At 38.0% G+C, this 13,839-nt stretch overlaps 1 protein-coding gene across 1 annotated transcript in view; it reads right to left on the bottom strand.

The window, feature by feature from the left end:
- The window catches only part of Adamts19 (ADAM metallopeptidase with thrombospondin type 1 motif 19), a 202,891-nt gene that overhangs the window by 45,304 nt on the left and 143,748 nt on the right, over window positions 1-13,839 (bottom strand). The window contains exons 16-17 of the mRNA XM_021150815.2: window positions 12,452-12,532; window positions 115-272 (exon numbers count right to left, since the gene is read on the bottom strand). Coding sequence (XP_021006474.1) covers window positions 115-272; window positions 12,452-12,532 — 239 coding nt within the window. The remainder of the gene's footprint in view (window positions 1-114; window positions 273-12,451; window positions 12,533-13,839) is intronic.

Below are 13,839 nucleotides of genomic sequence, written 5' to 3'. Positions count from 1 at the left end.
GGGAAAGAGAGAGTAAGGGAAGGAGGGAGAGGGAGAGGAAGAGGGAGAGGGAGAGAGAATTTTCCTTGCCATGAGAAGCTGGTGTTACAACACTGTCCCATTTCTGTCTCTTACCAGGAGATGCAAAGGTGTGGTTGTGGGACCTTTGGCAGAGATCTTCTCCCACAGGCCTCGTCTTATGTAATGGACTGTAGTTCCAGCCAGACTGAATGCTCCAGAATGTTCTATCTTCCAGTCACTGTTTATAGACTGCTTACTGGCATCTCGAAGAGCTATAAAAAGATGAAACACACGATCAGTGTGGACAGAACCGCCGATGAGTAACATCTTGACATTATTTTCTTAAAAGCGTTTCAATGTGTCTTCAAACTCTGATGCAAGTCTTAAGCCACTGGCCTCGCTGCTACTGGAATCAAGAGAATTTTCAGTGTCTGTTAGATGCTTATATATCCTTTAACATCAATCACCTGCTAAGGTTTTGCTGTTTCATCAACGTTCTTCTGGTGCTTGTATTCCCTCCCGTCAATACAAGCGATAAGCTTATGAAAGTAGTAAAATTTACTGCATCAATCTTTTCTAGAAAAATATCCTTATCATATACTAAAATAATGTCTAAAGGGAAGTTAAAGAAGCATATGTAGCTTTATTTTTATGAGATCAATGTTTAATTACTATTAATTTTTACTGAAAGAGAAATACATGGATCAAAGCATTTCAAAATATTGCCAATGTCTGTTAGCACCAACAAATGGACATGCCTTAGATGATGTTAAAGCTTGAAGAGATAGCAAACCACTGATGGGCTGGTTTATGAGGCTTAGCATCTGCTTATATCTTATATTTGCAAATAAAATATTTGAGAAATATTTTGATCAGTATTTTCCAATTTCCAAGCTTGTATTTCAACTGAAAATCTCTAATAAAGATGCCTTAAAACTTCCTTTGGGGTTTGTGGAATATGATTTGGCTTTCATCATTTCCTAGAAAATGACATACACACGTACATACAAATCCACACAACTTATTGCCTTATGAGTCACTTCATTCAGAAACAGGAGTCTGTTCATATCATGTTTCTTGGGTATTTTTTGGGGGGGGGCTTGTTTTGTTGTTTGTTTTAATTCATTAACTTAAAAATATTTTTGACAGTCTTGGGACTGCTCTGTTTCTCAGAGGATAATGTGTGGAGAAACAGTTTTTAAACTCTCGATGAGGGTGGAGAACACACGTGGTATAATCTCTCTGATGCCTGGCTGTCTTCCCGAAGCCATTTACCAGAGTCCTCCCTGGGAGGTTGACCTTATACGGGGCACAGCCTGGGAAGGCTTCACAGAGGCAAGGGAGGCACAGAGAAAGGAGGTCATGCTGGCTGTGATAGTGAGCATCTGTTTTATGGATATGAATAAGAAAAGAACCCAAAGCGTTCACAGGGGACCTTTGACCTTATAGCTGAATAGTCAGCTTCAAACAAGTAGGGTGTGACTCCCTAAAGCTGAGAAATGCACAACTGCCAAGAACCTAAGCACTTTAAACTAATTTTTTTTTTGAGGTCAAGAAGGTATGGAGAAAAATACAAATTCCGGGTAATTCCAAGGTGTGTAACTTTTGAAATTAGAGACACTAACAAATATTAAAAAATAATATCAGACCTCTTATTAAAACAGCCAATTCTAGTAAAACTCTTAAACAGTCTCAACACATAGCTGATCCAGTAGTAAATTAATTTTCCAGCAAAATGTTTATACTCAATAGTAAGGAAAATATAACATGACCACTCATCTATACTATGTTAATCATGTTCACCATCCAATTAAAAAACTGCTGGAGATGTGGCCAGTGCACAATTGACCTGCGATAATTAAGTAGGGGTACTCAGGAATAAGATGACATTCAAGAATCCTAGAGATAGTGGAACAAGTGACTTAAGCCTTTAAATAGGCATACTCATTCTAAGAAGGTTTGTAATGTGGAGAACAATGAGAACTGGAAAATAATTAAATCAAATGGATTAAAACAGAAAAAAAAAATCACATACCAAGTACTGGATTTAATGAATGGGCCTAAAACATATTAGACAAAGACACTTCCATAGAAAAGAACTAATTTCAGAGAAGTGAGCCCCATGAATGGAAACAGACCAAGGTAGACATGCAGGAACCACCTTATGGATCACACTGATATGACCGGAATTCCAGAATATGGTACAAGGACATACAAAGTATTTGATTGCACAGTGTTTAAAAGTATTTTACATTTTCTTTAAAACAAATCTCCAAATACATGGGTCTTAAAAGGTACAAGGAACGCATGAAGAAAATAATGCACGCACACACACACATACACACACACACACACACACACACAGAGAGAGAGAGAGAGAGAGAGAGAGAGAGAGAGAGAGAGAGAGAGAGAGAGAATTAACATGGGTGACTGGAAGAACATAGTTTAGAGTGGCCAGAAAGGGGAAAAAAATCTGCTACTAATGGGAATTTTAAAAAAAATACATAAAATACAGTTCTCATGCCTCAACAATGAAGGCCCTTTTGCAGCACATGGAGAACATTATAGAAATCCCAAATCACGAAAATACAGAGAACAGCCTTACAGGAACTGATACATTTATGGCATAACATGTATAAAGTCCAGGAAGCCTCATGGAAGAAGGGCAGGGGAGATTGCAAGAACCAGAGGAAAAGGGTATCTGTTTCCTGAGCGACCATGTTTTCTATATATGACAGGAAGCTGTAGTCATGAACTCTCAACGATATGGATGTCTAAATAACACTGTCACAATGACAACACCAATTGGAAGTTTCCAAGATTCCATCTCTAGATGAAGATCTACAGGCGAACAATGGCTGCTGAGAGTGGAAGAATCAGTTTTCCCCAGTGATGTGACCCCATAGGCTATCTAACCCTAAATATAAGACTCAGCAGGCTGAACACACACATACACACATATGTAGCAATAATTAAAGAAGAAGAGGTACTGAATTTGAGAGGGTTCAGGGATATGAAAGAAGTTTCAGGGAAGAGATGGGGTAAAAATACAATATCCATATATGAAAATTTTAAATCATTAAATTAAAAATGGAGCAATTTATTAAATGTCCATGTATCATTAGAAATAATGCAAGTCAAAGGAATCCAGTCAACCCCCTAGGGCTAGAGAATTTAGGGATACTGGAGGAGAACACACAAGTAGCACTTTACTAAACAAGCACAATGCCTAACTACATTCTACATATGTGTCCCTGTACATGAGGATAATTACAGCTCTCGCCCCTCATCAAAGCAACTTCTCTTTGCAGTAGATGGAGATCATTACAGGAAACCACAATCCATTAAAATCCAGAGCTGGGAAGCCCAGTCCCCATTGATAGGTATACAACACGAACCCTCCGCCCAAGGATCAGGGATCATGGGGGAAGAGGGTTCAGAAAGGTTATAAGAGCAAGAGGAAAGGCATATTTTCAGTGAGATTGAGTATCTAAGGAATGTCAAAAGCTATATCCATAAAGTTGCACCAACACAACTGTCTGAACATGAACTGGGCAAGGATGATACAGTAGACAACCCAGAGTATATGGGAGTAGCCCATGAGGGATTACTATATAAAATATATATAATCCTATATAAAAAACTAGAGGCAACTAAGAAATTGCTCACAATGGGAGAGATAGTCTTGTCTAGGGATGAGCATACCAACTGCTTGTCCAATACCAAGTGGTCAACCACTAAAAACCTACATACAAGTAACATTATATAAACTGAGGTTATGTTTATGAATATATATGTATATGTAGATTATACACATATACATAATATACATATGCATATAGAAATATACATACACATATATATTCATATAATAACAACTAATGAAAAAAGAAGTCAAAAAAAAAAAAGAAAAAAGAAGTCATGAGTTTGAAAGAAAATGAGTGGTTTATGAAGGAGGAAAAGGATGGAGAGTACATAAAATAATTATAGTATAATCACACACAAAAATTTGAAAAATGTTAGACAGATGAAAAACATACATGCATTCAATGATTAAAAAATTAACACAAAGAAAAACTACAACTCTATACCTAGTAAAAATATTTTTAGACACAAAGTTAAAACAAGTAAAATTTCAGACAAAACCTTAGGAAATTTATTGTTTGCAACAGACTTACTCTCTCAAAAGGAGGAAGAGGAGGAGGAGGGGAGGAGGAGGGGAGGGAAAGGGGGAGGGGGAGGGGGAGGGAAAGGGGGAGGGGGAGGGAAAGGGGGAGGGGGAGGGGGGAGGGGGAAGGGGGAAGGGGAAGGGGAAGGGGAAAGGGAAGAGGAAGGGGAAAAGTCTTCTTCATTCTGATAGAAAATGGTACCAGGTGGGAGTACTGTGAGAAAAGAAAGTAGATCTGCATAGCTGTATAAGTGCATAAAAAACTCTTTCTAATTAAACTCATTTAGCAAGAAATTGATGGCTTCAAGCAACTGATTATACTGTACTACGGTGATTCAAACACATTTAAAAGTAGCTGAAGGCCATGAGTGTGGATATAAAGTATATAAGAGAAAAAGTGCAGGCAATGGCGAAGTGCACTACTTAAGTCCTCACATAATTCATAAAAGGGTAAAATAAAACTTGTAAAGATACTACAACAAATTTAAATTCATATTGTAAATGCTATAGCAATCAGCCAAATGCAAACAATGGCTATACCTAATATGCAAGTCAATGAGACAAAATGAAATAATGGAATGTACCTTGCTCAACAGTAAGCAGGGAAATCGGCAAATGAGAAGGGAGAAGAACCATTAGAAAACAAATTCAATATGTCTCTTATTATATCAGATATGAAGAGATGGAGGACATTGAGTAAACTGTGGAAGCTGTCAATCTACAAAAATAGATGCTGAAATTAGAAATGAAAAGGGAGACAGAACAACAGAATCTAAGGAAATTCAAAAAATCATCAGATCCTACTACAAAAGGCCATACTCAACAAAACTGGAAAATCTAGATGAAATGGATGATTTTTCTAGACAGATACCACATACCAAACTGAAATCAAGACAGGGAAACTATCTAAACCAGGCCCATATTCCCTAAGAAAAATAGAAGAAGTCATTAAACAACTCCCAACAACAACAACAACAACAACCACAGCCCAGGACTAGGTGGCTTTAGTACAGAATTCTACCAGACCTTCAAAGAAGTACTAATATCAACACTCCTCAAACCATTCCATTAAATAGAAACAGAAGGAACACTACCCAATTCATTCTATGAAGCCACAACTACTCCGATACCTAAACCACATAAAGACCCTATGAAGACAGAACTTCAGACCAATTTTGCTTGTGAATATCAATGCAAAAATACTCAATAAATTCTAGCAAACTGAATCCAAGAACATATTATTCACCATGATCAAGTATGTTTCATTCCAGGGATGCAAGGTTGGTTCAATATATAAAAATTCACAACATAATCCACTATATAAACAAGCTCAAAAAAAATCACATGATAATCTCATTAGATGCTAAAAAAAGCATTTGGAAAATAAAACATTCCTTCATGTTAAAGGTATTGGAGGGATCAGGAATTCAAGGCCTACATCTAACCATAATAAAAGGAATTTACAGCAAACCAACAGCCAATATCAAATTAAATGGAGAGATCCTTGAAGAAATCCCACTGAAATCAGGAACAAGATGAAGATGCCCATACCAACTCAATGAAGTACTTTAAGTTCTAACTAGAACAATAAGACAACAAAAGAAAGGCGATAAAGGGGGTACAAATAGAAATTTTCAACTTACAAAGATATGGCTTAAAGCTAAAGACTGAGATTAAGAGGATGAAAAAATGAAGCAGGCAACATGAATCATAAAGTGGCTCACTGGCTCTATCCAGCCAGATAGCATGCATGGGCTTAAGGAGTATTTCTATCTTTCAATTCCTCAAATGCCTCTATCTTACAATTAATTTGAATTTAAGATGATCTATGAGGGCTAGGTGGATACATCAGTGGGTAAGTGTTTGCTGTGCAAGCATGAGAAGATGAATCTGAATTTCCAGAGCACACATACAAGGCACGGTGTGGTTAATCATGCCTGCAACCCCAGCATTGGGAGACTGGTATCCTGGGAGCTTACAGATCACTCAGCTAAAGTGGTGAACTTATTGTTCATTGAGAGATTCTGTCTATTAAAAGGGATTAAGAACACACACACACACACACACACAGAGAGAGAGAGAGAGAGAGAGAGAGAGAGAGAGAGAGAGAGAGAGAGAGAGAGAGAAAACATATCCTCTGCCCTCCACATGCATATCCACACTTTAATGAGACTTCTCATGCACATGCATGTACCACTAGCATGCGCAAAGACACACAAACACACACACACACACAAACTTAGATGATATATATTACTTATTAAGATTATATAACAATCTTAAATATATAATATACCATCAAAATGCATAAAGAAACAACTGATCTGAGAGAGAAAGAAAAAAATTCATTTTCGATTTCTCTTTACTCGTCTTTCCCTAATTGATCAGACAAAAAGAATATCTGTAAGCTTGCAGAAAATTTGAACTACTGCACTGTAACTGACAGTAAAAATTATAGCTGGAAATTTCAGAATAACTCCTTCAGGCCAAAGGCGATAAACCCGATCTCAATTGACACCCAAATGCATGTATTCTTTCACCCCAAAGTAAGTATCTCAAAATAACGGTAAATTAAGTACATTCAAACATAATTCATAGCTCCAAGAAGAAACCACAATGGTACTATGAAAAAAGCTGGAACAGAAAGTGCATTGTGAAACACAGCTAACTTGGGTGCAGAGGCACTTTGGTAGCTCTGAAGTGTCAGAAGAGGAAAGAAGGAAGGAGGAAGGTAAGGTTGCTCCTCTCTCTTTGTCTTTGGTAGGTGGGAAATTAAAGTTCAAAGACAAAGGAAGAAAATGACAAAGGAGCAAGCCAAACAGAAATAAACCAAAGGTAGAGGCATCCAGCAACACCACAAGTTGGTTATTTGGAAACATTGACTGATAAAGCTTAAACTGATCAAGAAAACAAGATACAGTGGTAGAAATAAGGGTCCCAACACTGTCCTTCTGAGTAATGGTGCAAGAAGAACATATCAGAAACAGCTTCAAGCCAACCAGTTGGAGAAGACAAATGAAACAAATTATTCCCTGCAGAAAACAATTACCAAAAGAATTACAAAATGGCACCAAAGAATATATGAAAATATAAAATCTGGCCTCAATGGGAGAGGAAGTGACGAGCCTCACAGGGACATGAAGTGCCAGACTTGAGGAGACACTTGGAGGGATCCACCATCCACTCAGAGAAAAAAGGGAGGGGGATAGGGAAAGGATTGTGGGAGGGGGTGTCCAGGAGGGGGCAGTGAGTGGGATGTAAAGTGAATAAGTAAAAAAAGAAGAAGGAGGAGGAGGAGGAGGAAGAAGAGGAAGAAGAAGAAGAAGAAGAAGAAGAAGAAGAAGAAGAAGAAGAAGAAGAAGAAGAAGAAGAAGAAGAAAAAGAAAAAAAAAACATTATAGACCTCATTTTAAAAAAAAGACCCTCATTTATAATATCTATGTGGAAAGTTCCATAAAAACAAAATGCAGCATAAATTAAAAATAATAGAGATTAGAAGGCCTTCACACAAATAGGACTTCAATGTGTAATCATCAAAGTGAAACTGCTACGAATTTTGGACAAAATAGCTTAGGCAAAAGTGGGGACCCAGGGTTCTTCAAATACACTAAAAATGCTACTTGTCACATGTGGTTAATATATCCAAATGTGTTGCTGTTTTATATTAATCAAGAATATTTATTTGACTTTTTTAAATACTCAGAAAATTACAATTTTTTTATATTTTGGAATAAAAACGTTTTGGAGTCAACTGAATTACTTTCTTTGATATCAGAGTTTCTTTTTCTATACTTTCTTTTTTTTTCTTTAGATATTTTCTTCATTTACATTTCCAATGTTATCCCAAAAGTCCCCCATACCCTCCCCTCCCCACTCCCCTCCCCACCCACTCCCACTTCTGAATGGTTTCCTAAAGAGTTAAATAAGCTGGTTATTTATGAAATTCTGGTTATATTTTCTATGCATGACACAACTTGTATATTGTTTTGATTTTCTCTTATTCAATGTGTTGTTTGCTTCATGGGGTTTATTTTGTTTTTGTTTTCTGATTATTTTTAATACACTATTTGTTGAATTCCCCAAGTCTTTTGAGACCTAGCTTGAGAGGGATTGCTTGTGGGAAGTGTTTCTCTCAACACATGTCAGTCATATTGATACTGCAATAAGACAAAATGCTCCAGAGGATCTGCATCTTCACAGCTAGATGAAGCAGAGGCAGCATACATGTGGGGCTGCGTTGCATTGCAGATTCTCAGAAGAGATGATTTTCCACATCTATTTTACACTAACATTATTGGAGACACTTCCCTGCTTTCTCCTCTCAGGTATAAATTATATTCCTGCCTCTGCATCACACAAACCTTGGAATCCTTTGAAGTCCCACTTGGAGTGGAAGCCTCCCAGGATAGTCACTCTTTAATATCATTGATTTTTCTGTTCTGTCTACAGCATCACCCTGGTGTTCCCAGTCAGACTTCAGTTCCAGGTGTCAAGTGGGACTTCAGGAGGCTCAGTATTCACCTTTCCGTGTTCACTGTGGTTTTGGCATTTTAGGCCTTCTTAATGTCCCTCTCATTCAGACATCTTACAGGCTGCTGTTTATCCATCAAGGTTCCCATGTTGAAACCCAACTCCATCCACACTATGATGTGATTAGGAAGTGGGGTTACTGTGGGGTAACTGGAGCTGGCTGGGGGCTATAGGGCACAATCTTCTTTTTTTTTAAGATTTATTTATTTATAATATGTAAGTACACTATTGCTGTCCTCAGACACTCCAGAAGAGAGAGTCAGATCTCGTTACGGATGGTTGTGAGCCACCATGTGGTTGCTGGGATTTGAACTCCAGACCTTCGGAAGAGCAGTCGGGTGCTCTTACCCACTGAGCCATCTCATCAGCCTGGGCACAATCTTCATAGATGAGATTAGTGTGCTTCTAAGAGCTAGGAGAGGCCTTGCTTCCTTTTCTTCTGCTGTGTAAGGACACAGATGTCAGTACGTTCCAGCTCATAAAAAGTCCTCATCAGAACCCAACCATAATGGTCCCCTGAGCTCCAGCCTTCCAGCCTTAAGAGCTCTGAGAAGAAAGTTCTATTGTTTATAACCCACTTAGCCTGTAGCTCTTTGTGACAGCATCTTGAAGTAATCAAATTAAGAGGTAAATGTTAAAATGGGGCGTTGCTTTATCTTGTGCACATTTTCAAATTATTTTTAGTGAGGTTTTTGCCCTAGTGCCCTGTGTGTGAAATTTCAGAAAGAGTTGAAGTTGGATTTGATGCTTTTGTGAGATTTTTTTTTTTTGGAACCCATAAGCTATAATGATTTTATAAATAACAGCACATGCTTTATTCAATTTAGGCTAACTGGTCAATCATTAACAAAATAATGCTATAATCTCCAGAGAAGCGAATAATAAGTGAATATATTTAAGAGAAAGAGTAATGGAAAGGAAAACTGTACTGGGAGGTGATTAAATGTGTCCTATAACATATATTTGATGTCAGCAAGTTCAATTGTTTAAGAGTGATCAGTTTGCCAAAATTCTATTTTCATTTATTTTTCTAAATTTATCTCCTTTGAAGACTTCTTACAACTTCCTTCCTGTCCCAAAAGGAGCCATGTGAAGAGTGGTTTATGATCCGCTTCGACTTGCAGATCTTTAGAATCTAGGATTTTTTTTTTTTTTTGGTTGTTTTTTCTCTTTTTCCTAGTCCATGTGTTCTGTATTACTCCTCACCAAAACCTAGAGGTCACCCTTGAGTCCCTACTAGCTCTCCCCAGAGTCACATTTCGACAGGCTTCAGTGTCACTGGAAGCCCTTGGTTTCCCTCTTCCTACTCTACTGTGGGTTGGTGAGTTGGTCATATTGTCTACTAATGAGTTAACTCATAGTCTATTAATGGTTGGTCACTTTCCTTACATCTTGGACTCTTCATTACATCAGTAAGGAAAGGAACAGCAGGCACTTGGTTTATATTGTAATATATAAGGTAAGCGAAATGTTCTGAAGTAGCATTTGTGCTATTTAGAAAATAGACATTATTTTGAGAACTGACAATAATTTACAATAGAAACTTAAGACATATTATATATAAGACTCAAATTTTAAATTGTGTGTTCTTAAAATAATAGCAGCAGCAAAAATATAAATAATGACAAAAGATTGGTTATGGGCAGATTTCTATAGCAAAGAAGAGGAGGTGAGATTGGCTGAACTGTAAACAGTGGTCACAGAAGAACATATTTTATGATTTATACCTCTACTTTATTTATATCAACCAATTACCTAAACATAAAACAGGAGAAAAGAGGGAACGTGTGGAGTTAAAGGATCATGTATTCGATTAGGACTTTTACTTTAGAAAATTCCAATGGTTACACAAAGAGCAACAATTTTTTAAAAGGTTCAGTAAAAAGATTTGGGCCAAAGACTGGAGAGCTGGTTCAGTGGTTAAGAGTATGTATGCTTTTGAAGAGGACTTGGGTTTGATTCCCAGCACCCACATAGCAACTCACATTAAAACACACACACACACACACACATACACACACACACACACACACACACTTAGCTTGGTCTATCTGTGTTCAAAAGATGGATTCTGTAACTTAAGACTTTGAATTTGATTTCAGGATCACAGATTAAAAGACATGTGACACTGGACAAAGGCATACATATCTTTTCTGTTATTTCTTCTTAACTTTTTAATTGGGAGTTTTGAATTCTGCATTTTTATAGAAATATCTGCTTTGCCCAGGTGTAAAAGGCTTTACCTCACAGATGGATGCCACCGATTTTTCTCTAACAACCACTCTACAGGCGTAAAACATCTTTCCCTTACACAATTTATTGGAAATGCCAAGATGATTTCCTGCATAGCAGATGTTATTTTTGTCATCGCAGAGACGGCAATGACCCAACACATCTTCAACAGTTATCAGTGGAGCTGTACATAGTAAATGCAAAGGAATAAGGAAATTTAGACGTCGCAAGCTATGGAAGGAATAAAGAAAGGAATAAATAAATAAAGGGCAGCATGACGGAGCGCCAAGGGCACATGAAGAACACCAGTCTTAAGCACGGGGCAGGATCTGCAAACGAATTAGATCAGAGCTGGAAACAAAGGCAAGGAAGACTCTTGGCTCTGGCACAAGCAGCTGATTAGAAATGAATAACTGTGCCGGGAGGTGGTGGCGCACGCCTTTAATCCCAGCATTCGTGAGGCAGAGACAGGCAGATTTCTGAGTTCCAGGCCAGCCTGGTCTACAAAGTGAGTTCCAGGACAGCCAGAATTATACAGAGAAACCCTGCCTCAAAAAAACAAAACAAAACAAAACAAAACAACAACAAAAAAGAAATGAATAATTATGATAAACTGAAAAACAACCTTGCAGATGTTTCTAAATATGAAATATTCCAAGGGTGATGAAATTGTGGAGTCTTTCAGTAAAGCTCTGCTCTCCGGAACAGACTAGAGCATTCATTACAGTCTCAATAGCTTGTTAGACCTCTTTCCCTAGTGAGGAAACAAAATGTCTTCTACGAATCTGGACTGGGCCCTCAGGAAATAGCAAATCTGCTAGGGTCTTGATCTTGGATTACCCAGCTCCCCAAAGTGAAAAATCAATTTGACTTATTTGTAGACTGCCCAGTCTCTTGTATTATGTCATTGTAGCCTGTGGTGCACAAAGTTGTCCTGAATCGTGGAGAAGGTCACAAACTCAACCATGCCAATCTAGTCTTCCCCAGGATGGCCAAAGCTTTAAAAATATTTTCTTCATAGGTGAGCTTTTCTAGAGTGAAGCCTAACACAAGATTAAACATTTAACTATGCTTGGCTTGTTTTAGGGACAAACATTTCCTATTTCTAAAATAATCATTACACAAAAATACCTGCACATTCACACATGGAAATATATGTATTTGCATATGCATGCAGGAAGTAAATGTGTTAATGGATTGTATTACATTATCATATATTTGGAATAAAACATGACAGTTATTTAATGAGGTTGGGTTTTTTTGTTTTGTTTCATTTTGTTTTGTACCATGAGCTGACATTTGGAAGTACTTTATAGTCTCTCAACAGAAAACCAAATTGGTTTGGCTCCTGGGAGTCCCTGGGAGAAAAGGAAAGTCTTGTTTAATGTTAAAGAGATACTTTCCACTTTCCTGGAAGTTCAAGTGTGAACCTAGAACCAAAGTGACTTCCTTCTGTCACCTAAATCCCAGCAGCTGAGAGTTAGGCTAGCACTAAGTTCCTGAGTCTGCAATGCCAGTTACCTAAGTAGCTATGTGCCGGCTTTTCCTCCACAACTTTGATTCTTCTCGCTCCAGCGGGTATCACCAGCACTTCAACATAACCTGTAAGAGTCAGCAAAACATACCATGAATCCTGCATCCTTATAAAATCTCTGCTCCTAACTGACTTGACGAGCCCCACCCCCCCCAACCCACACCTTTGGTTTTAGTTGCAGCTACCATGTTTTAAGAGCTACGGGAAGAAAATGTCTTACTATAAGGCTGCAGTGTCCTCAGGTGCAGTTTTTTGGAAAGACAGAGCACAAAGCTCTACTGAGAAGGTAAGAAGTTTATTGTAGCATGCAAAGTACTGTGAGGATAGGAAGAAGCCTGTGGCACAGCCTCCCTAGAGACAGTAGGACAAACTAAAATCAACCCAGGGCATTTTTCTCTGGGGATTCCTCAAGCTAGAAAGAGCAGAGAAAGTAAAACCTTAAAGACAAGAAAGTTGGCCTGGACAGTCCCTGGAGTGGCTGAGCACAGGAAGAGAGACCAAGTACTCCCAGGGAGATGAACAAATGGATAAGACAGAGGAGATGGTGGGAAGTAGAAGGATGTAGGGACACATTCATCTCTGTAGGTACCACACAGGCAAAGATTGGATGTCCTCAGAAAATATTTTCCAGCTATTGTTATGGATATAGTACTTGAAATAAAGTAAAACAAGGTAGAATAAAATGATAGAATATGTAAGAAAATGAAGAAACTGGGGGTCCTTAATGAAGAATAGGATCAAAAGAAAGAAGCCTAGTTTTGGCTTACTAGTTGTTTTAAACTTAATATGCCTTTTAAGACATTATGTAAAAATTCATGCATTTGGCTGAAATCTGATTTGAAGCTTTAAAACGACAGAGACAATTTCAAACTTTTCTCCTGTCTATTAATCATTGTAATTTAAAAAAAAATATTGAGGTATTTGGAACAAAGATGTAGAGTCCATCTGTTGGCAGAGATAAAATAAAGGCAAATGGGATAAGTATGAGTGTGTGTGTGTGTGTGTGTGTGTGTGCACATATACCTATGTGCACACATGTACCTATGTGCAAGATCAGAGGTTTACCTCATGTGTCTTCCTCACTCTTTATCTTATTGTTTTGAGATGGGGTCACACATTAAATCTAGACCTCACTGATCCAGCAAGATTGTCTGGCCACAAGCTCCAGGGATTCTCCTGTCTCCATCTCTATGATTACAAATGCTCAAGGCCATCCCTGATTGGTTGGTTGGTTGGTTGGTTGATTGGTTAGTTGGTTGGTTGGTTGGTTAATTGGTTGGTTGAATGGTTAGTTGGTTGGTTGGTTGGTTAATTGGTTGGTTGGTTGGTTGGTTGATTGGTTAGTTGGTTGGTTGGTTGGTTGGTTGGTTGGTTG

Source organism: Mus caroli, unplaced genomic scaffold (genome assembly GCF_978045245.1).
Source record: "Mus caroli unplaced genomic scaffold, Mus_caroli_1 scaffold_19, whole genome shotgun sequence".
In the NCBI taxonomy this organism is placed as follows: domain Eukaryota; kingdom Metazoa; phylum Chordata; class Mammalia; order Rodentia; family Muridae; genus Mus; species Mus caroli.
The sequence above is the reverse complement of the archived record's forward strand: the minus strand, read 5'-3'. Positions and strand labels throughout refer to the sequence as shown.